General features: G+C 37.5%; 3 protein-coding genes across 3 annotated transcripts in view; 2 read left to right on the forward strand and 1 right to left on the reverse strand.

Moving 5' to 3' along the window:
• The first annotated feature begins 1,146 nt into the window (after positions 1-1,146).
• Positions 1,147-4,828, forward strand: LOC123553170 (uncharacterized). The gene is made up of 3 exons (XM_045342912.2): positions 1,147-1,329; positions 2,600-3,296; positions 4,349-4,828. The coding sequence occupies exons 1-3, from the start codon at positions 1,200-1,202 to the stop codon at positions 4,704-4,706; spliced, it is 1,185 nt and encodes a 394-aa protein (XP_045198847.2). The 5' UTR covers positions 1,147-1,199; the 3' UTR covers positions 4,707-4,828.
• A 1,940-nt stretch (positions 4,829-6,768) lies between these two features.
• LOC123553172 (uncharacterized) lies at positions 6,769-18,866 on the forward strand. Its single transcript, XM_045342913.2, has 4 exons — positions 6,769-7,247; positions 16,805-16,928; positions 17,490-17,968; positions 18,236-18,866. Exons 1-4 carry the CDS (start codon positions 7,033-7,035, stop codon positions 18,696-18,698), a joined length of 1,281 nt encoding a protein of 426 aa, XP_045198848.2. The 5' UTR covers positions 6,769-7,032; the 3' UTR covers positions 18,699-18,866.
• Positions 18,867-23,025: 4,159 nt separating this feature from the next.
• Positions 23,026-24,593, reverse strand: part of LOC123550869 (nuclear pore complex protein Nup205-like) — a 63,393-nt gene continuing 61,825 nt past the window's right edge. Inside the window, exons 38-39 of the mRNA XM_045339324.2 lie at positions 24,323-24,504; positions 23,026-23,895 (exon numbers count right to left, since the gene is read on the reverse strand). Of these exons, the coding sequence (XP_045195259.2) occupies positions 23,806-23,895; positions 24,323-24,504 (272 nt within the window). The 3' untranslated portion in view covers positions 23,026-23,805. The remainder of the gene's footprint in view (positions 23,896-24,322; positions 24,505-24,593) is intronic.

The following is a 24,593-nucleotide window of genomic DNA, read 5'->3' on the forward strand; positions in this document are numbered from 1 at the left end:
AATTATCTGGTATTTTCACAGTGAAAAATATCAAACATTTTTTCTCCGGTAAGGAACTATAAAATGGGTAAATTTGGTCAAAACATGAAATAAAAAGAACATTTTGTTTGTTTTACATGTACGATCAAAGTATGTTTCACTTATGAGCACTATATCTTACATTTTCCCTCGTAGCTATGCCTCTCGTGAACATATTGCATTTGGTGTTCACTCGTGAAAGATATTTCATTCTTGCGCTGAAACAACAAATATCATCTATATATTTATGAACAAATGTCTTACATTTAGAGCTAGTTTGATTTATAATAAGATATTTTTATTTTTCCTCACTTTAAAGTCGATCAATTTAGTGATAAATCATTTGAATTACGTCGTCTGCTCTGCTTGATAATCTGTATACGAAGGCCGGTTAGTGAACTTTCTCAGCTGATCATAAAGTTAATATTAACATCAATGTTGTGTTTTTGTAAGCTATAATATGAATATCTCACTCGGGATCAGTCTTTTTTTACAATTTATCGTCATTCAATTACAGGATTTTTGCTATGGTATAGTCAAATGTGATATGAGAAGTGCTTCCCGTAATTAAATAGTGGAGCACTGGAGAATAATTAGAAACAACTACCAAACAATGACATTAAAAACAATAAGTAATAAGTACAAGCGTCTGTATCAGTAACCTATTTGATTAATTGCTAATTGATGTAAAATTTGCAATGTAATACACAGGTGTACACACAGCTAGAGACAGTGATTTATCAACAAACCAGTAATTAAAGTAACAAAACCCGAACATAGGAGCTAAACGAGAGCCCATCCCTGATGACGTTTAAGTCTAATCAAAGCCACATAATACTTAACATGTGTTTGCTTGCAAAAAGTGGTTAAAATATCTTCTCGAGTCTATTTCATCATGCTATAAAATGTCTGTTTCTTCGAACAAACATTTTTTCTTGAAGATCAGCAGATATATTGTGAAGAAATCTTAGTATCTCTACATTATAGAAACACTGCAAAAAGAGTATTGTATTTGTATGTCTGAAAAATGTGAGCATGTAGTGAAGTACTTGTTTCTGCACTTCAAACATTGTATAACTGCAAACAAAAGTTTTTTCTAGATTTTTTAAAATCATTTTTTTTTTCAAAATTTTTGTTCCAATGCAGGCGTGGATGAGCATGGAGAACCGTGTCATAGCAGCATGTACAAAAATATGTGGAGCAACATCTTTAAAGAGACTATGGAATATCCGGATTATACTTTCGAAAAGCATTTTGGGAAATCCACACCTTCATTCCCGCCACGCCCCGTCATCAGAGACTATCTGGAAGGTATTGTTGATATATGTTATAGTTTTCTAATGCGAATGATCACAAATCGACGGTGTCGCTTCAAAAATCATGTAACTGCTAAATAGCATCTTTCAGGGGACGATAAAAACGTATTTAGCCTGTATAAGCAAGGACAAGGCCTTTGCAGACTGGTTATTTAAACGTGTTTTATGTCCAATAGAGTTTCACATAATTAACTTTGGTTATAGAGCTTATGTTAATTAAATGCAGCGGGATTTTTTATCTTACTTAATTGTATGCTAACTTAATTGTATGCTAATCGTCTTCTGGAAACCTTAAATATTTTGGTTCCTGTTCATTCGTTTGTTTGTGGTATAAAATATTGTGACTGATTACAATACAGTGGCTTTTCAAGTTGTTTAAAACCTACAATAGCAAAAGACAAGTCAAAACAAAATCCATAAATGCACCATTCGGTAAGAGAGAAAAATCCCGTAAGTGAAACAAATAAGGGGTTTTCGCCAGTTAGACATGGGTGTATTGAATGGTATTGGCCACAGAGAGTGACTTCACAGAAATGAGCGGGAAATTGTGCAGATACGGTTTCTTCCTTTCACGCCAAATTTCATTTACGGGGTTTTAGGTCGACACCGTCGATATGCTGCATGCAATGTCTTTTTGCACCTTTATCTGCGACTTTTACGAAAATACACCCGAAAGTCTGTCACACATAGGCTTTCAGGAAAATACAATTGATAACGTCTTTAATTGCCTTAATTTTTTATTACATACATCCGAATTAACTCTCAACATGAATTTGTTGCAACATTATAAACATTAACTAATATAGCTTTGTACAAAACACAATATACCAAACATATACCTTGTGTTGTGGTATCGACAGGATTACACTTGTTTCTGATGTTTATTCAATGTTTTTGTGTAACAGAGGTCCGCTAAAGCCGGTGCTATGGAGTGTGAATTAAGAAACAATAGTTGTTGCTAAAATATCAAGGCCGGATTAATTCAATGCTCCTGGAATCTGTACCAGTATTAACCTGTTCTACGCAAGTAACTGCCAACTTCCCCACGCGAATCAGAGGTAGAGGAAATCTTCACGGAGAACATACGCCTCGCCCGGAGATCGAGCTCACGTCCCCGAGATCCGTAGATCTGCCAGATCTGCTTCTCTTTATTGCGATATCTGCGCTCTCCCAATAGAGCTAAGCGGATGGGTACTAAATTGTTGATTCTCAATACCATTTAAGTGTAATTGTAGTTATTTGATACATGCATGCTTATTTTGAAGGTCGCTGGACAAAAGGCTCAAACACAGATCTAAAACAATATATTGAGTTCAACACAGCTGTACGATTCGTGAAGTTCTGTGATGACAAAAATGAATTTACTGTTACAGTAAACAATCTAAATACAGGTGATACGAGAGAAGAGATATTTTCTCATGTTATTGTTGCCAGCGGAATATTCAGTACGCCTAATATACCGGAAGTGAACGGCATTGAGAATTTCCAGGGCCGCATACTTCATTCACATGATTTTCGTGATGCACGAGAATTTGCCGGTCAAAAAGTTTTGCTCATCGGTGCTGGGTTTTCTGGGGAAGATATAGCCCTTCAGTTGCTTAAGTATGGAGGAGAACGAGTTTTGTTATCGTACAAGAATATTCCAAAGAGCTATACGTGTAAACTGCCAGATGGTATAGAAGAGCGCCCAATGATGGAACGGTTCGACTCCCAAAGAGCTTATTTCATAGACCAGTCGTGTGCAGATATTGATGCAGTCATACTTACAACAGGCTATAAAAATTATTTTCCGTTTCTTGAAGGAAGGTTTCGGATATGTGAAGAAACGCATCTTTACCCAGAAGGGCTTTATAAAGCTGCACTGTATTTCCAAGCGGGAAATAACAGACTGTTCTACGTAGGGGTACAGGAGCCACTAGTAACATTTCACAAAATCGAAGTTATTGCCAACTGGACGGTCAAGTAAGTATGATTTAAAGAACAGAAATATAAATACTAGTATTTTGATTTATTACAGTATGTAGTTCAGCCGCCGTAAACACTTGCTATATTTGATCTACGCCAGAACTGCAATGTATGTGTCTAGTATAGCTATATATTCAGAAGTGCAAACTATATTGAGGGTAATGTATGCCGTGTCGTTGAATTATACCACAGAGACGGTATTTAGTCGGCTTTGTTAATACTGGCGCAGGGAGACTGGTGCCATGATAAAAAGCAGTCCGACACTTAATATCCAGTGTGACAAGTGAGACGCAACTACTTAAAGTTTTCCGTTTACAAATGTGTTCTCCGTGTTTAAACGACAACATAAATTTTACGCTTGTTGGCTTTTCATAACCTTTCCCAAAAGAAGCCGAAACATTATTTACAAGTGATATCAAAATATTGGTTGACGTTGAAGAAACAATGCAAGCAAAAGTAAAAACCGTAAGGGCACTTGGCTTTCTTGGCCTACTCCTGCTAGAAAACTCGGACCAAGGTGTATGGCATTTTGATTTGAATTTTCCCGTACTGTTGCAGTTATTCATGAATAATGTAAAACGAAACATTGTTGCCTCATGGGCACTTTATGCGGCAATATATACAATTGTTTTTATGAAATATGTTTTTACTCTGATATTGTTGCAAAAATATGTGGCGGTATATTAGCATAAAATTAAAATCCAGACATCACATTATTCGAATGTGGTGCGCAGTTGGTTTAGATGTTGTGAGTAGTGCCTTTGACAAAGACAGACGAAATTTGAAATTCTGTCCCGTCCCATATTTTCATCAACTCCTTTCATCAATAGGATCTTTAAAATATTGTAATTTTAGTTGATAATTCTTGTGAATATTTTTACCCAAAGTTTGAAGCGCCATTTCAAAGCTCAGTTTGATTCAAAGGTTCAATGGGAATTTCTATCTCATTTTTTATAAGGGTCACAGAGCAACTATTATCATAAAGGTTTTCTGAAAGTATCTGGAAGAACTTCTGGACTGTCAAACAGCTAATACATTTCTCATTTCAGGTTTATCATGGGTCAGCTCAAAGACGAGCCAAAATCTCAAGCGGAAATGGAAGCAGATGCCGATTGCTGGCGCAAAAAAGTCAATGCAATCACTTGCTTATCTGACGTTGCTCATGTAGAGATGGATCTCATTGAACATCTCACAGAACTTGGAGGGTACAACAAAGAAATCCTAAAAATAAGACTAATGATTTTGCAATTGTTCAGAGATAGAAAAGAAACTCTTGGACTAGCCAAATACAGGGACGCTTCTTACAGAAATATTCACAGTGATGAAATGGCTCCGAAACAAACGCCATTCATGAAAAACTTTGACGAGAGTATTGATGGGTACGTTAACTGTAAACTTAAGATATAAAGGTGACTCGTTCAAACCTTTTAGGTGAATTATTTTCTATCACAATTCTATAAAATATTGGTACCGTGAAACTGAACAATGATACAAACTTACTGGCACATGATTTTACAAAACATCCTAACAAAAAATAGTGTACAGAATAGTGTAAACTGTTGCAACACTGTTACAATAATGGAGAAAATCATCATTCTTCTTGCCTTTTTATTAATATCATACACTTACTTTCAATAACTTTATCATTTTTCAATGTCATCTATAAATATTATGCCAAAATTGGTGGAAATAGACATGTTGAAAATTTTCTTCGCAGTTTAAAATTATGATGTGAACCATAAAAGTCAACAGAAGGACATGTTTCTTTTTTTTCTCAATGATTCCCTGATGTGATTATCGGCCTGATTATAGTCATGATAACTTTCAAAGAAAGAAACACGATTAGACTAACTTTAATATCAAACTTGTCTTCTATGTTATGAACATCACTGCTAACGTAGAAACATAGTGAATTTTACAGGACAAAGCACTACATGAACTGGAAATTGAATGCCCATTCACTATATCCGCCGGCCAATGATACTTTGAATCCATCAGCAGTCCTCCCTAAATCCAATTATTCCAATAAAATTGCTGGAGCGACGTCGTCTTCAGCCTATGATGTTTTACAAGTTTGTTGTATTGTATAGCGCTCTGTACCATTTGTCATTCTGTATTCGCGATCAAATAATATGAGAAAGGTTATTACAGTATTGACGAAAAAAAAAATCAAGACTGCGTCTATCTTTCTGCAAAAAAAGAAGATCCTTATATTGGCCAAGTTGGCTGAACCAGTCAGTAGTTGTGACGCTATCGACAGAGCTGATTTGCAAAACCAAATATTTCCAACCTTATCCTCAAATAACTTCGACAGTTAGCATAGTATTGCAGCAAAAATTACTTTTTTACTTTTTTGTTGTTGTTGTTGTTGTTGTTTTAGTTTAGATACTACACGATAAGGAATAGTTTCCGTCCACCTAATTGTTTCATATTTTATGTGCAAAAAAACACATGAGAACAATACCATTGTCAGATAATGTATTGTCAGATTGTATTGTCTGATACTGGTACTAATGTCATTCTAAACCAATGTCTTCTCCATAGAACTAAAACAATCGAAAACTTTTGAACTGAAACCATAATCATCAGAAAGGATATGTTCTAATCAAAAATTTTAGTGCGCACACTATTCTGGTTCATTACAAAATAATAGAGTTATCGCAGTATCTCTTTTCGAATTTTACATCTGCGGGCAAAACGCTATATACAAGGGAGATAATTTCAGATGACCTTTACGAGGAATGGATGTTTTTTGTATCCTACGAAAACAAAAAAATACAGTTTCTTTTGTTTTTTTTTTTTTTTTTTTTTTTTTTTTTTTTTTGGACTGTAGGTTTTGGATGTTGCTAGATATACTTAATTAAGAAATAATTTAAATCACACAGTATACAATACTGGATTCAACTTTATCGTCATATTGATAGAAAGAAACGCTTTCAATTGGTTATAAATATATAGGTAGCAACATCGGTTTATTTTAAATACAATTAAGACCGGGTGTTATTCGTACCGACAATTATTCAGCGACTGAATAGACGCAGTTTTGAATAAAAACCCTGGGTGTTTTTCTTTTACAAAACCCTTATATTGAAACACATTCAAAAGGGTGGACAAGGGCGCTTATAAACATTTTTTTTTTCAAAACAACGAGTTCAACCAAAAGCTTATTAGTACTTCCTTTAAAACCTTGTTCAAAGAAAACAAAGGCGTTCCTATTGATTATTCAGATAACAAGGAAAGGAGCGGTGTTATACTCTTGCGAACTTTCAAATCTTTCCGAAATCCGGATAATAACATAACATCAGTACATGCATACCTATACATTGTAAACATTGAGTTGTCTACCGTTATCACTTGTTACATGAGCAACCTCCTTAATGATACTGGCGGTATCAATACAGTTTTATCAATTTTAACAGATTACAGATTGTTGTGTCATAACCAGTATATACAAATATATCACATGTTTAGGTACATGTATGCTCCTCGATTTTGATCTTATTTAAGTTTATTATATAGAGACAGCTATTCTAATGTACTGCGACAATAAATTATTTAAAAAAGAACAAAACAAGAGAGCAGTGACAGGGACCTTCATACAAAAGCTTTAAGCTTTGTATTTCGAACATGTAAACAGACAAATAAACAAGAAGTGCGTTTATCTACGATTATCTACTTCTAAGTTAGAAATGGACTAACAAGTTAGGGTATAGTTTTCAAACCACGAAGAAAGATGTCCTCACTTCATCCAATCAAGGAGGAGTTTGTTCTAGAAAATGACGACGACGATGACTTTGATGAAGAAGATGAAGTGGATCTGACACAGCTGGTAGTGCTGCGGGCCAGAAAGTTTTCCGTACGGTTCCTGAAAGGTTTTGGCAGCGGGTTAGGAGTTTACACGGGAATCAAGATCGTCACTTCCTTGATGAGAAATCCATTCAGAGAAAGGTACTGTAAACTCTAGGCACATGGTACTGTAAACACTAGGTACATTTCGGTTTGGCAAATTTGGTTGATTTTGGGCGTAAATCTGTTTGATATGAAATACACAAGGCTTTTTTATGTACGCATTTCCGTTCGAAATATGGGAAAGAATATGACCGAATGTTTTCAATGTGACTCGATGTTAGTTAATAAAGTAAATTTCGAATTTTGGACCAGAACAAAGAATTGCGCCATCGAGGTAAATAAGAAATAGCAGTACTATAGTGCGAGGAGTTTCGCAGCGTGCCTGGTGCCTTGGTGCTAATGCATGACTGCACAGGAACAACAGGGTGGGTATCATATGACTGCAAAGGAACAATAGGGTGGGTATCATATGACTGCAAAGGAACAATGGGGTGGGTATCATATGACTGCAAAGGAACAATAGGGTGGGTATCATATGACTGCACAGGAGCAATAGGGTGGGTATCATATGACTGCACAGGAACAACAGGGTGGGTATCATATGACTGCAAAGGAACAATAGAGTGGGTATCATATGACTACACAGGAACAATACGGTGGGTAACATATGACTGCACAGGAACAATGGAGGATAGATGAGTCATCGGGGGAATCCCTAACACGTCATCCCTCCCTAAGATAGAACAATTGGAGCAGCAGCCGCACCCATCCAGTGAGTCATCCGCGCACGTCACATCCCTACCTTCCTGTCCAACAATGGAAAGGCCGCTGGAATGACTCATGTCACACCTTTTTTATGCATAGTGCCTTATACATGACTCACCAGGCACTCCTTCATGACATCACGCAAATTACCCATGATGCACCCACGTAGAGAGCGTTGGTGAGTCATGGCCCATCCCTGATTCGGAACAACAAATCCCAGTTCGTCTTAAATTGGGGTCATTCACTCAGGGATCTACGGCACTCACTTCAGATAAACCTATCGTAAAAGTATATATTTTCTGAACGCGCTCAACAGACACTCATTATTACCCACCGTACATCCAACCAGCGAATTTTTAAATTCAAATATTTAATCTTAGATAATCATACAGCGTTACTTAAAGTATACGAATAAAGAAGTGTTTTAACTCATGAGTTACTTTACCCTCGATTCGACTCCTCTAGTCGTTAGCGCTCGTCGAGACCTTTCGTTCGATACCCTACATGTCTAGGTTCTGTTCAATAACGAAGGAGCAAAAACAGGGCTGTAACGCATGAATGATTTCTCTTTAAACTGAAATATCTTGACAACGGTACTAGGTAGACACATAAAAGTATATATTTTCTTAACCTAGTCGACGAGTCCTTTATAACGATATCCCGCTTAGCTAGGTTTGAACCGACCCTTGGAGTCCAAAGTGGTTTTTACGCACGAGTGATTTCACCTTCCGTTAGGCTCGTCATTGGATAGCTCTCCTCGAGACTTTATTGAGCAGTGTTTGGTCGGTCGGTCTGATATTCCCTGCACATATTGTGTTTTGTCGTTTATTCGGATATTCACTAGTAGACAATATAGATAAGAAGTTCCGTGTGGACGGATCCGTGCTCGCGTGTAATAAAAATCTCATTGGTATTTTGTCCTGAAACAACTATAGAGACTGCTTTTTCGGATTGTTGCAATTACACGCTAGTAACGCAACGTGTTTCGTTCTATTTCAGTAAGAGAAAATCGAAAAAACATTAGAAATTATGAGCAAATACGAGTACCTTATTGATTTGTTACAACATGTACAAGTCATTACGAATGAATAAAGCCATAAACTTTAAACATAACTTGTTGAATTTTCGCGTCTCCGATATCAGTTTTGTGTACTAAAAGTATCAGATTTGTTTTCTGAAATATTTTCGATTCTTTTTTATCCTCTTGATACCAATTTTACCGTGCACTTAAATGTTCATGGACCGTGAACCTTTTGAATTTAAATGAGACGTTAATTTGAATACATGCTATCATGATCGTAAATAATTCAAAAATTAAGTAACGCTTTATGATTATATATGCTTAAAAATTTGCATATTGGATGTACGGTGGGTAATAAGGCACATGAGTGTCTGTCGAGCGCGTTCAGAAAATATATAGTTTTAACATAGATTTATCTGTAGTGAGTGCCGTGGATTCCCTGAGTGAAAGACCAAAATTTAAGACGAACTGGGATCGGTGCTCTTTTGTTCCGAATCAGAAATGGACATGACTCACAAACGTTCTCCACGTGGGTGCATCATGGATAATTTGCGTGATGTCATGAAGGAGTGCATGATGAGTCATGCATAAGGCACTATGCATAAAAAGGTGTGACATGAGTCATTACAGTGGACTTTCCATTGTTGTACAGGAAGGTAGGGCTGTGACGTGCGCGGGTGACTCACTGGATGGGTGCGGCTGCTGCTCAAATTGTTCTCTCTTAGGGATGGGTCGATGACGTGTTAGGGATTCCCCCGATGACTCACCTACCCTCCATTGTTCCTGCGCACTCATACTATACCCACCCTATTGTCCCTGTGCAGTCATATGATACCCATCCTATTGTCCCTGTGCAGTCATATGATACCCACCCTATTGTTCCCGTGCAGTCATATGATATCCTCCATTGTTCCTGTGCAGTCATATGATACCCACCCCATTGTTCCTGTGCAGTCATATGATACCCTCCCATTGTTCCTGTGCAGTCATATGATACCCACCCCATTGTTCCTGTGCAGTCATATGATACCCACCCCATTGTTCCTGTGCAGTCATATGATACCCACCATTGTTCCTGTGCAGTCATATGATACCCTCCATTGTTCCTGTGCAGTCATATGATACCCTCCATTGTTCCTGTGCAGTCATATGATACCCACCCCATTGTTCCTGTGCAGTCATATGATACCTACTCCATTGTTCCTGTGCAGTCATACCCTCCATTGTTCCTGTGCTGTCATATGATACCCACCGTATTGTTCCTGTGCATTCATATGATACCCACTCCATTGTTCCTGTGCAGTCATATGGTACCCACCCCATGTTCCTGTGCAGTCATATGATACCCGCTCCATTGTTCCTGTGCAGTCATATGATACCAATCCCATTGTTCCAGTGCGGTTATATGATATCCTCCATTGTTCCTTTGCAGTCATATGATACCCTCCATTGTTCCTGTGCAGTCATATGATACCCACTCCGTTGTTCCTGTGCAGTCATATGATACCCACCCCATTGTTCGTGCGCAGTCATATGATACCCGCTCCGTTGTTCGTGTGCAGTCATATGATACCCACCCATTGTTCGTGCGCAGTCATATGATAGCCTCCATTGTTCCTGTACAGTCATATGATACCAATCCTATTGTTCCTATGCAGTCATGTGATACCCACCCCATTGTTCCTGTGCAGTCATATGATATCCACCCTATTGTTCCTGTGCAGTCATGTGATACCTACCCTATTGTTCCTGTGCATTCATACGATACCCACGCCATTGTTCCTGTACAGTCATATGATACCCACCCTATTGTTCCTGTGAAGTCATTTGATACCCACCCTATTGTTCCTGTGTAGTCATGCGATACCCACCCCATTGTTCCTGTACAGTCATATGATACCCACCAAAGTGTTCCTTTGCAGTCATATGATACCCACTCCATTGTTCCTGTGCAGTCATATGTCATAATGATACCCATCCCATTGTTCCAGTGCAGTCATATGATACCCTCCATTGTTCCTGTGCAGTCATATGATACCAATCCCATTGTTCCTGTGCAGTCATATGATACCCTCCATTATTCCTATGCAGTCATATGATACGAATCTTATTGTTCCTGTGCAGTCATACGATACCCACCCCATTGTTCCTGTACAGTCATATGATACCCATCCTATTGTTCCTGTGCAGTCATGTGATACCTACACCTATTTTTCCTGTGCAGTCATACGATACCCATCCCATGGTTCCTGTACAGTCATATGATACCCTCCATTGTTCCTGTGCAGTCATAAATATGATACCCTCCATTGTTCCAGTGCAGTCATATCATACCCTCCATTGTTCCTGTGTAGTCATTTGATACCAACCCCATTGTTCCTGTGAAGTCATATGATACCCCACACCTATTGTTCCTGCGCAGACATGCGTTAGCACCAGGCAAGCTGCGAATATCATGTAACAATGACCGTAAACACGGTTTATACCCATATCAGATCCCTCTCTGTAGAAAATGAGAAAACGGATACCTCTCTGTTCGCGCACAGGACACTCTCTGTGCTAAACAATGAACTCCAACGTCACTCAGCTCGGAAAATCAAATTGTTCGTCCTAAACACAATTTTGCGCATACAAACATATGGCCCACGGAATGGCGTAGCTATATGCCATTGCTTTTTTATTGTTACATTTGTTTTATCAGTTGACACAAATCCAAACGAAGATGGAATATAGCCGGAGGTACTGGCTTGGATAAACATCGTTTTCTGTTTATGAAACTTATATACGACTTTCCTTGAATATAGCAAATATCTAGTACCTTGGATGTGAAGCCATTGATCCTATCTTATTTGTAAATACGCAATATGTGGATATTTTCATCATATTTCCTTAAAAACGCTCTGATTTCGACTTCGTTAATGCACGGATCCCTCTCAGTCGGCACAATTTTGCCTCACAGGATCCCTCTTGACTCTCTACACACGGCACGGGAACCCTCTCGGACACAATTATTTTTCTATCGGCACAGGTGTCCTCTGAATTTAACTTCAATGTTAGAGTTTATTACCTATGCACATGTTTTGCAGCGGAAATAGATAGTACGACTTTAGGAGCGCAATATTCTTCCGCTAAAGAACGATCGAGTGCATATTTACCGATGCAAAGATGATAACCTTTTTTTTACATACGCATACAATGCAATGTAAAGTTCTGCACTATAATTTTTTTCAATAGTCTGAATAAGATTGACAATACTGAACTAAACAAAAAAGGTTAATGCCACGACACACATTCAATTACGCCACGCATCCGATATGAAAGTCAGGCGTCAGTGTATGTGCCGATGTTTTTGGTACAGACTTGTCTGCCCGGGCGGACGAGGGTTTGTTATGTTAAGTACAGATGTGTCGCTGAACCTTTTCAGACTAGCTATGCATGACTGGCCCCTCTTTGTATCAAATCAAATTATACAAATTCGCGTTTAAAAGTTTTTTGTGTATCACTAAGATATCTACGGAAGAGCATTAATATCAGGTGCGTTTTTTTTTCATTAACTCGAAATTTCGAATTTTGAGTTACTATCTTGCCCTTTTATCAGCAAAATTTGAACATCCGTCCGTCAAGGCCAAAAATGTAATGGATGACTTTTGACTTTCTTCAAAGTGGAATCATCTATATACACATCCATATATTGTACCGAACATGTAGGGACTTGAACATATACTACAATGCATCAATTATTGATGTATGACTTACTATTGCATCTAAAGCTACTCCAGATTTCAAACTGTATCCAGGATATATACCCTCATTTACATGTATTCATGTGTTAGCAGCTAGGTCGAAAACCTTCCAGACATGGTCAAAATAGTGAAATATTCTAAGTTTGAATACTTCCCGGTCACCTTCTATGACTTCTCCTCAAAATCAAGGTCTGTCAAGGTACCCAGTCTTGGTTAGACTCATAATTACACTTTCATTTAGGTATGTCTATATTTCATTGACATATGGGTTCAAACTAGGTCGGAAACCTTCCAGATTTAAGCATCGGTTAGGCACCTGAGGTCTTCCTCCAGCATGAAGCTGAGAAGTCGCCAGTGTCGGTGCGACGTTACACCCAACAAAATCAATAAATAAAGAAAATTGTTTAATAGAGTTATTTTCTATGAGCAAAGGCTTCCAAATGACCCTGTAGAGCTACCCAATGACTACACCAGGTACACCAGGTACATAATCTTGGCCAGGACGTATACATCAACGTAAACAATTGTAGTTAGTAACTCGAAATTTAAATCTCAACATAGTAACTCGAAATTTCGACTTATTAACTCGAAATTTTGAGATAAGTAACTCGAAATTTCGACTTAGTAACTCAAAATTTCAACTTAATAACTCGAAATTTCGAGTTAGTAATTAGAAATTTCAAGTTAATAAATGACATACACCTAGCACTAATGCTCTTCCGTAGGTATCGGTAAATTTGATAATAAAATTTAAATATGAATGTTATGTGAAATTGCTGATTTATTTTCAATTTAAAAGCATATTAAGGGAGAGAAAAAAAAATCCATGATACAGATTTTGTTTTCAATAAGAATACCATCTCAAAATTCTAACACTGAAGTTGAGGGTGCCGGTGCCGATAGAAAATTTTGTCAAAGAGGGTTCCCGGGCCGGGGGCAGAGAGTCAAGAAGGATCCTGTGAGGCAAAATTGCACCGACTGAGAGGGATCCCGTGCATCAACGAAATCGAAAGTAGGGCGTTTTTAAGAAAATATCCACATAAAGTGTGTTTACAAGTAAGATGGGATCAACGACTTCACAGCTAAGGTACCAGATATTTGCTATATTTAAGAAAGTCGTATTTAAGTTTCATAAACATCGCACGATCTTCATCCAAGCCAGTACCCTCCGTCTACATTACATCTCCGTTTGGACTTGTGTGAACTGATAAAACAAATGTAACAATAAAAAAGCAATGGTATATAGCTACGTCATTCCGTGGGTCACATGTTTTTATGCACAAAAATGTGTTTAGGACGAAAAATTTGATTTTCCGAGCTGACTGACGTTGGAGTTCATTGTTTATCACAGAGTGTCCTGTGCGCGAACAGAGCGGGATCCGTTTTCTCATTTTCCACAGAGAGGGATCCGATATGAGTATACACCGTGTAAAGAGAAACAAGCTGAATTAAAGTAGGGTAAAAAGGATATATCACACAAAAATATGTAGAAATTGTAGGCCTAAAATGTAGGATATGTTACTAGTATTAGTGACGCAACATACTATCGTCAGTCAATTTCATTGGAGAACAATTCAACTAAGGTAAGTTGTAAGCGCCCACTGTAGGTTTGAGTTTCATTACAATCACCTTTGTAGAAACTTTTCTATACGCAGAAAAAAAAATTACCAAAACTGATTTTGCCCGGCATAGTTTCTTTTCGTGAAAACTAGCATTTGAACACTTATCTGTCTTGAACACAATGAAGCACATGACCACACATATTTTACTGGCTGTGTTTTTTTTTTAGTAAAAACGTTTTGAATAAATACCTAATTCTACATATAAAAATATGACCTGAACATTTAGAACTATTTAAATTCGCTTCTTGTGAGATTTATATAAAGAAGGATCTAATGTCATTGATCGCGGCCGATATTGAATAGGACAAGTATATGCGCGCTGGGGAAAATATTTCATGATGGGCCTGTGAATTCTTTACTTGTGGGTGAAACAGGTCTCATAAGCGTAAATACGACTAGCTTCTACTGATTATAAAACATACCGTACGATTTGTTGTGAATTAACTGTTGTTGTACTTTTAGTAGTTCAACCGCCACCCTTGTTTAAGAGCAACATTTAAAAAACACGTTTTTTTTTCACCCTCAAGTAATAAGTAAGTAGACTCGCCCAGTTTAATCAATCTAGACGCATAATCTAACTCTCTACATAGAGCGCTTACTTCACCCGATTTACATTCGGAACATTTTCACGCGTTTCGGGCTTTATCGTATGTTTACATGGGATTTTTGAACCGTCCAAAGATGTTGGAAATGTTTGTCTCATTGTTTATTTTTTTTTAATAAAAATGTTACTGCTTTCATTGTCTACCACTTTTTTCCACCCTTGCCTGAAAAAACAGTAATGAGTTTGTACACTGTTCAGACAATTGTGCTCTGTTGAAATTTAACCAAACACAAGTTTACCTGCATAAACAGAAAGCATGATATGTCACCATGCGCGGATCCAGAAGGGGGGGAGGGGGGCCGGGGGTCCGGACCTCCTCTGGAAAATCTTTAAAAAAGGAAAGAAGACAAGAAGGAAAGAAAATGTTTTTCGAAAAAGGCAACATTAGGACTACATGTAAAGTATATGCGGCTGCTGCTACATACGACCCCGACATAATTCATATTATTTATCTAAAAGAAACTAAGAATTTTACCTTCAAGAAAGCTTGATTTTATCATTTTCCCAAATTTAACAGGTTAGTCCATAAAACTGTCCCAGAATGCAAAAAATGAAGTGCTAAATTTCAAAATTTCCAGGGTGGCGGTGGGGGGGGGGGGGGGGGGGGGATCGGACCCCCTCTGAGAAAATTGGCTGTGTCCGTGCATGGTCACTACACCTGTCCAGTACTGGACATTATGGTAAACGCTTCTTTCCTGCACAAATGACAATTTCGCAATTTCTGTCCGGTTTGTACAAATTTCTGGCCGCGATAAACCATTTGACTTGTATCTATTATTGCAGAGGTCTATGAAGACCTCTCCATAGTGCTGGCTTTAAAACTAGGAGAATTTAGACTAATCTACTAATTTTACGGCGTTAGATTTCACTTTCTAGTGCAAATTACGGTGAGCCAGTCTAAAATGGCCCAATGCGCTTGCGCACAAGTAAGTTTTGAAATCCTTTAAAACGAAAATAATTGTTCGTTTAAAATAAAGAAATATAGTGTAATACTGTTGTTACAAATGTTGGAAACGGTTCAAATATTAACAAAAAAAAATATATAGATATATATTTGCTATTCTTTGTTCGCAGTATTCAAAGATATGCATATGAACTAAATCACGTTAAAATGTATTTCGTTCAATGAAATGAATTTATTGTTTAACTGTCGGATTCGTTTGCCCCGTTCGGAAGATCTGCCGGAATAAGAAGAGTTCTTCCGAGCTCCGATAGTCGGACCAGGCGGCAATTCGACATATAAATCTTACAAACTGAGTAATAAACTTAGTCTAGAACAAATAAAATGTTTAGAATCTTTTCCAAATTGCACATTAACAATAAAAATCTCTGAAAAATACATTAAAAAAAAGAATGATATTTTTTTTTTCACTTCCGGTAGACGTCCGTTCGGTTGGGATTTTCTTCTAAGCTTTTCTAAAGCAAACGAACGGGGTAGTTGACAAACAAGCCTGTCAGGGGAGGTTCTCGCAAAAATGGTAAGATGCTAATTTGGCAGCTTTCACCCGGACCAAGTTCAGTGTACAATTATTGCAGTGGTAGCTTTTCAACATTTTTAAATGATATTCAGTAACTAGGAAATGCTTGGGCGTACAGTCCTCGGATTGGTGGAGGTTGATCATAACCCGAAGATGACTTATTGATTTTGAGGTCATTAGGTCATGGTCACAGTGACTATGCCCCCCTAATAGGTCACAGTGACCTGCAACAGGGAAAGTGTTTTCCGTCTATAGCACAGCCTATCATATAACCAGAGACATAGATAACAATTGTTATCTATGTCTCATAGATAACAATTGTTATCTATGTCTCTGTTATAACTTTAAAAGGAGCAACACTGGACCTCTCCTAGGTTACTTTTTTAAAAGAAGCGTAACTTGTATTGTTTCCATTTATTACAGTCTGCCAAAGATCCGAGCGGAAATTCTCGCAAAGGACAGTTTCAAGTTTGCGGCATTCCTCGGACTTTTTCCAAGTATATATGACCTCATCGTGGAGCTTCTCGAGCACTACCGAGGACGCAGGGTAATGTAATGCGTTGTCTTTTTGTATTTATTGAGAACGTTGGTTCAGAGATAGTTTGTTCAATCAATAGACGTGCAAATACAAAATAATTACACCAAATCGGACAATTTTAGGGAACACAAGAAAACGGGTGAATTTTGATAACGGCGATCTAATAATCATGTGTTTAAATGTCGCAACTGAAATGCGAATATGAAGTGAAAATCCATTTCATAATATTTTAAAAAGATATCGCAAAATAGTTTAATATAGATTTATTTTTTTCCTAAAATTGTCGTCACTCTTGGAAGATATATTTGTCAGTGCGGTGTGTGTTGTTTGATAAAGCTGAACAGTGATGCGTTACTTTATTGCAGTAATTGTAGTTTGGTATGCCATATCATATCAAAATGTTTAAGTATTATGTACTGAAGTTAGATCTCTTGGATCTTGACATTGGCTTTTTTACTAAAGGCAACTATACCCCAGCAAACGATCTAAGCTTGATTTACTTTCAAAACTCATATAATTGAAGCAGTACTGTTCAAAGACTAATATTCATGTATGCATCTCATATTTTAGGACGACTTCAACAGTGCCATTGCTGGAGGAGTTGCAGGTCTATCAATGGTTGTGGAAGATCGCACGAGGAGACGCATTTATTGCCTCTTCGCCATCGCACGTGCTGTTGGTGCCATGGTAACGACGCTAGTGAAGCGTGGACTTATACCCGCTGTTCCATATAGTGAGACTGCTCTATTCTGTTCATGTACATCATTTCTAGTCTATTGCACAGCTCTGAAGCCGCAGTATCTGTTCACTGGGTACTACCGTTCAGTTTTAAAATGGTCACGTGACTATACCGATAAAAAACTCAATGTTCTATTCCGGGAACCAGGAACTAAGTTCCTGACGTGCGCAGAAGCTGGCCTTCATGAGCAAAGTTGTACCTACCATGCATTCAAAGACTTTCTACAGAGTTTGCCACCATTTGCGAAACTGTATCTACCAATTCACATGGCACCGATAATTTTCTTTAGATACAAGCAGTTTCTTAAAAGGTATGTATATTCTACCTCTAAATAAATGGCAAGATGCATAAACCTGTCTGTCTGCAAGCGTTGCCTAATTTGTATATAAACAAGTTATCTATTTAAAATTAATAACATTTTGATATCTATTTTCATCAAAAGAAACGGTTTTTAATTCGTCTTAATTAATCTTTAGCCTAAGTACGAAAATTCTCCTCCCCCGTTACCATCGAATTTACAACGTGAATCAGGCATCACTGTCATACGATTATGATATTCTTTTTTATTTACTTGCAGGCCAAAGCGAAGTCTTACTTCCTTACTGAAAAATATAGTCTTTTCTACTGCGTTTCTCGCTACCATGGTGATGTTAGCAAAATACGGAATATGTCTCCTGCGCAACTTCCAGTTCCGAGAACCGCCATTGTCTCCATGGATACCTGCAATGGCTGGTTTCGTTGCTGGGCTCGGCGTTCTGTTTGAACGGGAGAACAGGCGCAGAGAGCTTTCTCTCTTTCTGATTCCACACACATTGTACGCAGTATACCTCTGGGCAAAGGAATATGGAATTATCAGACATATCCCGCATAGTTCATTATTTATGTATGCCATAGCTATGGTTCCCATAATGCATGCGTATGAGCGAGAACCGGAATCGCTGAATCTTCTGCTGCATAGCGCTCTAAAGTTTTTTGTAGGAAAGAGACAGAGTACCATAGAAAGGAAAAAACGAAGAACAGTGAGTGAGATGAGCATGTAGGGTTTCGACAGAACCACCATATTTAGAGTGTAAACAATCATATCATTGACTATACGTATATACATTTGACGTGAAACTTGCTAAACTGCTCATACAACTGCGGCCAAAGTTCTTCACTGTTGCTTTGTTAGGGCCGTGAAACGTATGTGTACATAAAAATAAACGATATTTGATAACATTGCTAAAATAATCCAAGAATCAGCTCCTACTTTCAATGGGAGGTCATAAATTATCTAGCCTACGTGGAGCGTGTAGAAGAATGACATAATCTTCAAACTAAACGTTTGGTGCCAAACGAGCAAAAATATCGAGTCTGTTATTCAATGAGACCCCACTGACTCCCAGTCAAACACTTCTGCAACCACGTTAAACACAGATTGCTCTATGCATGTCAAAGTTACAGTCCAAACATGCTCTGGTAGGTCTTTTGATTCCCAGCCCTAAATGTGACCTTTGTAAAGTGTCCAGGGTTGTATTATTGAGGCAAATATTTCTGCAAATTAAAACAAAAAAAAATTCTTAAAATTAAGTTATAGCTGGAAAGAAATCCGATATGATGAGCCCTTCTTGTGACAATTTGACCTTCGAGATAGGGCCCGGAGTCCTACGTGAACTAAAATGCTACATGCATGTGAATGTTTACGGCCCAGAGATTCATATCCATAGTGTATGGCCTATGAGATACGGACCTGGGTCTTGCTTTGTTAGGGAATTTAGTATCTTATTTCCGCCAATTGAAAAAAAAAATCTCCGTTACAGTACAGCTCTGACGAGATCTGACCTCACTACGATATTGAGCTCCAATATTCCTTTCTTGTGACATGTCATGACAAAATTACGTGTCAACAATGGAAATGTTTTTTTTTTCAAGGGGTGGGATGGAGTTGCGAGGAGGAGGTGGGGCGGTCAGAAATAATTTTGATATGATAGTCAATTAGAGTCCAATTTCCTACTTAGAAGACACACATACGTAGTTCAAAGGCGTAGGAGAGAAGCTTTCAAGTTAAGAATGAACTTTTCTTTTGGGTAAAAAACGGCATAAAAAACAAGAGCTGTCGCAGGACAGCAAAGCTCGACTATTCGACAGCCTTGTCAATTGAACGAATTTTAAAGTCCGAAACGGGGCATACTTTTGCAAAATTGAAACACAGGGTTATGGAACCTGTACAATGCATATCAGCTCATGACAATGGACAATTGTGTGAAGTTTCAATTCATTCCCGTTAGTGGGTACTGAGATACCAGCTTACATACAAAAACTTAACCAAAAACTGCTAAGTCCAAAAAGGGGCATCATTTTGTAAAAATGCAATGTAGAGTTATGGAACCTGTACAATACATGGCAGATCATCACAGTAAACAAGTGTGTGAAGTTTCATTCCATTCCCTTAAGTGGGTACTGAGATACCAGCTTACATATAAAACCTTAACCAAAAATTTCTATGTCGAAAAAGGGCCATAATTTGGTAAAAAGCAAAATAGAGTTATGAAACCTGTGCAATGTAAGTCAGTTTATCACAGTGAGTTTCAATTCATTCCCATAGGTGGTTACTGAGACACCAATCTGACTAAAGTACATCTCCTATTGCGCTACGCGTAGGATCTGACAACGAGCTATTGATGGCCTCGTTCTGACAACCCTTCCGCTAGCCAATCAAAAGTTAACTTACAACATTCTGCAAGCTTTAAAAAGCCTTGGTATTTGATATCAACAATTTTTATGTCGTAAGATGTCAGATAGCCGGTTAGCTCAATCGGTAGCGCACTTGCTCTGTAAGCGACAGGTCCCGGGTTCGAGCTCTGGATTAACTGCAAATTTTTCTTACTCTTTGACATTCGAACAAGTTGTCTGATTGGTTCAAACAAAAATAGATTTGCGAAAATAAAAATAGCAATCTTGGAAACCCAAAATATACAGAAGACGAATGTGAATGGGTCGTTCTCAGATCTTCGTTTAGAAGATCAAGTACTTTAGTCAGATTGCTGAGACACCAGCTTATATACAAAAACTTAACCAAATCGGGACGCCGACGCCGACGCATGGTCGAGTCTAATAGCTCTACATATTCTTTGAGTGGTAGAGCTAAAAACTAAAACACAAGAGGGCCATGAAGGCCCTGTATCGCTCACCTGACCTATTAAGCTAAAAATCATCAAGATTAACATTTTGACCAAGTTTCATTAAGATATGGTCATAAATGTGGCCTCTAAAGTGTTAACTAGCTTTTCCTTTGATTTGACCCCGTGACCTAGTTTTTGAACCAACATGACCCAGATTTGAACTTGACCTAAAGATCATCAAGTTTAACATTCTGACTAAGTTTCATGAAGATACAGTCATAAATGTGGCCTCTACAGTGTTAACTAGCTTTTCCTTTGATTTGACCTGGTGACCTAGTTTTTGATCCTACAAGACCCAGATTCAAACTGGACCTTAAGATCATCAATATTAACATTCTGACCAAGTTTCATGAATATATACCGGTAGTCATAAATGCGGTCTCTACAGTGTTAACAAGCTTTTCCTTTGATTTGAACTGGTGACCTAGTTTTTGACCCCAGATGACCCAATATCAAACTCGTCCAAGACTTTATTGAGGATAACACTGACCAAGTTTCATTAAGATTGGGCCAAAATTGTGACCTCTAGAGTTTTAACAAGCTTTTTCTTTGATTTGACCTGGTGACCTAGTTTTTGACCCCAGATGACCCAATATCGAACTCGTCCAAGATTTTATTACGGGTAACAATCTGACTAAGTTTCATTAAGATTGGGCCAAAAATGTGACCTCTAGTGTTAACAAACTTTTCCTTTGATTTGACCTGGTGACCTAGTTTTTAACCCCAGATGACCCAATATCGAACTCGTCCAAGATTTTATCGAGTGTAACATTCTGACCAAGTTTCATTAAGATTGGGCCAAAAATGTGACCTCTAGAGTGTTAACAGTCAAACTGTTGACGACGGACGACGACGGACACAGGGTGATCACAAAAGCTCACCTTTGAGCACTTCGTGCTCAGGTCAGCTAAAAACAGACATTGCTTTCTGTAATAAAACTGTAATGCAGGATATCAAAATATTTTCTGCACAACATTCCAAATGAAAATGCTCCTACGCCCATGAAAAATACATGATCAACTAAATTTTGAAGAAATTCATTGTGTCTATAATAGTTTTTTCTGATCATCTACTTTGAGCCCACGAATCGTTTTAGCTTTGGTGGTTTAATCTAATTCACTTTGTCCAAACATGTTATCGAGAATGTCTTAATTTTTAACAACAGCGACTTTGACCATGACCCCATGCAAGTTTCATATTGTGTATCAAATTAAACTGACGTAGGCTTACAGTCTGTCAAGATCAAGTAATCTGTAATAAAGTTTATTTCTTTCTTCACAATGACACTGACAATTTCTAAGAAAACCCTTTTCTCTCTGGGCTAGGCTAGTCTAGTCAGAGATATCGTTTGTTTTTTTCAAAAAGTGCCATTTGGGAGGATTTACTGCAGAAATATTTATTTTCATGGACTCTTAACGACTGATGCCAGTCTATTTAAAAGCAGTGCTCGCGTCCCTACTGTCCCCAGATTCAATGTCGGCCTTAATTTTACTAAACTGGATGGGGTTTTTTCTGTATTAGTAACCGACCTTGAACTCATTGGGCCTAATTGGATCTTATTTTATACTCAGCAAGGGTCAAATTTCACTTTAATAAATTAATCCAAACTAGTTACCAAGCAGTTTTTGTTTTAAGGAACAGTGACACCATATGCAATCCCAGTCTTGGTACTGACAAAAGCTTGCTCTCAGCAAGGTCTCATTTGATTCACATTATCTTGAGCTGTTATTCCATTTTCGGTATTATCAGTGACCTTCAAGTTGACTCTGTATACAATAGCAACTACAGACTACTTTAACCTATAGGCAAAGTTTCATTTGAACATTTTGATACAAAGTAAAGTTATGGAGTGAACAAGAGTGTGACGCCAACAGTTCACTAATCTATCAACCAAGTTTTCATTAAAAATTAGTATTCTATGTTTTCACTCCTTACAGTAGGACTGGTACTGTTGTGATAAATAAATGTGCAAAGTTTTAACAATATCAAGGGAGGCTGGTTAAGACCATTCAATATTTATGACCCGACCACTACACTGAAGGTAGTGGGACTTAGCTCAACTCATTGGTCTCTAATGGGCGTTCCCGGGCACCTGTAAGGCGGAGCTCTGGAAACCTACATTAGATACGTGACAGAACAAGGAATGCATGACATTTAATGCTATCCCATAGCTCATGCCCCAGGCAAGAAACTCTCTGGAAATGGCTTTTCCCTTTTATCATTTTTTATTTCAAAAATTCATTTCTTATACAATTTATATACAACTTTCATATTAAAATGAAAACATAGCTTTATCATTTAGCCACAGTATTTCATACAGTTCTCCTCAATGACCTTTGATATTGACAGAAGCCGTCATTCTGGTTTGGCTGTCTGCATCAAACAATTTACAGATAAAAGGTGCAGTCTGATATCAAATATGTTGAACATTTTCATAACTTTTACACAAAACTTTAAATTTATAAGAAATGAAAAATAGTTTTTCTTCAAAATTCTTTAATCCAGGCCTAAAGGTCTGCACATTTTATGCGACAGTCAATAAGCATAAACTGAAACTGAAAACAAACATTTTGCATGTATTCAGCATTCTTATTGAAGTTCTTACAGCAGTTTTCAGATTTTGAAAAAGTTAATACATTGTATGTCATCCGTTTTACACAAATTGTAAGAACTGTTTGGTGCAGAATATAGAAAATGTCTACACAAATCATCACTTTAATCAAAGTTAAACTTGCATATAAAGAAAACATATATTCTGGAGCAATATTTGCATTTGTCTTTATTCACTGGTTTATCTGCAAATGTTTAAGTCAGAAATAAAACTAGCAGTGTTTAGAGCAAGTGGTATGTGGTACGGGTTTCACTATACATTAGTAGTTTAATCTTGTCTGCATGTCGTTGATAGGTTTGTTCACTATTATGGTGATTTTAACTGTCTGTTACATTTCATTCAATGATAGTAATTCTGATACTATCTTGACCACTATCAGCTGCCAGTGTGTAGACGTAGAAGACGTTTTATTCTTCTTATCACGGCTTCTACAAAACCATAATGACTTCTACTCTTGCAAAATGTCTGTAAACACAAGAAGAAATTGTGAATTTCTTAATTTTTCAGTATTTTCTTGGCTAATCAGACTATCAGAAGCTATATACCAGATTCTTTCTCCCCTGTCCGCAGATATATGCATATATCTGGACAACAACCTCATTCTGAGGAATCCAGAACACAGCCATTATGTTCATTGTACATTTTCTCAATATATAATCTGCATCAATTATTTTATATGAATAACTGAATTTTATGTATTACAGACTTTATTAAACAGCTTGACAATTCCAAGATTTCCATTAGCCTTACTGCCTTTTTGAAAAATTTTCCCGAATGATTTCAAAATTTTTCCTCTTATCATAATTTCAAAGGACAGCTTACATGCTTCTAATTTTTCTATGAAATTGTGATAAAGAAATATTCAAAATAAACAATGTTTACAAATGCATACCACATTGATTTCTTGTATTTTTTTGAAGAGGGAATCACTCAGCACAGTGATGGCAGCCTGTTTTAGAGTGTCAATATCCTGTTGTCTAACATGTTGTCTGGAGTCTCCAAGGTCAAAGCCAGCTGTAATGTTCTCGCCAGATCCTGATCTTTCCATAGGCGATTGCGAAATACCTACAATATCTGGCATAGAAAAAAATCTTTATTAAATTTGGTAAAATCTATTTACACAAAACCAAAGAGCCGTGATGGACCTATATCGGGCACTAGAG

Source organism: Mercenaria mercenaria, chromosome 4 (genome assembly GCF_021730395.1).
Source record: "Mercenaria mercenaria strain notata chromosome 4, MADL_Memer_1, whole genome shotgun sequence".
Taxonomy (NCBI): Eukaryota; Metazoa; Mollusca; class Bivalvia; order Venerida; family Veneridae; genus Mercenaria; species Mercenaria mercenaria.

Bases quoted from the DNA above. Each gene is read 5' to 3' on its own strand.
- LOC123553170 (XM_045342912.2), top strand. From the start codon at position 1,200: ATGTACAAAAATATGTGGAGCAACATCTTTAAAGAGACTATGGAATAT. The intron at 1,330-2,599 runs GTATTGTTGATA...CTTATTTTGAAG, and splicing joins CATCAGAGACTATCTGGAAG to GTCGCTGGACAAAAGGCTCA. The intron at 3,297-4,348 runs GTAAGTATGATT...TTCTCATTTCAG, and splicing joins ATTGCCAACTGGACGGTCAA to GTTTATCATGGGTCAGCTCA.
- LOC123553172 (XM_045342913.2), top strand. From the start codon at position 7,033: ATGTCCTCACTTCATCCAATCAAGGAGGAGTTTGTTCTAGAAAATGAC. The intron at 16,929-17,489 runs GTAATGTAATGC...CTCATATTTTAG, and splicing joins AGCACTACCGAGGACGCAGG to GACGACTTCAACAGTGCCAT. The intron at 17,969-18,235 runs GTATGTATATTC...ATTTACTTGCAG, and splicing joins TACAAGCAGTTTCTTAAAAG to GCCAAAGCGAAGTCTTACTT.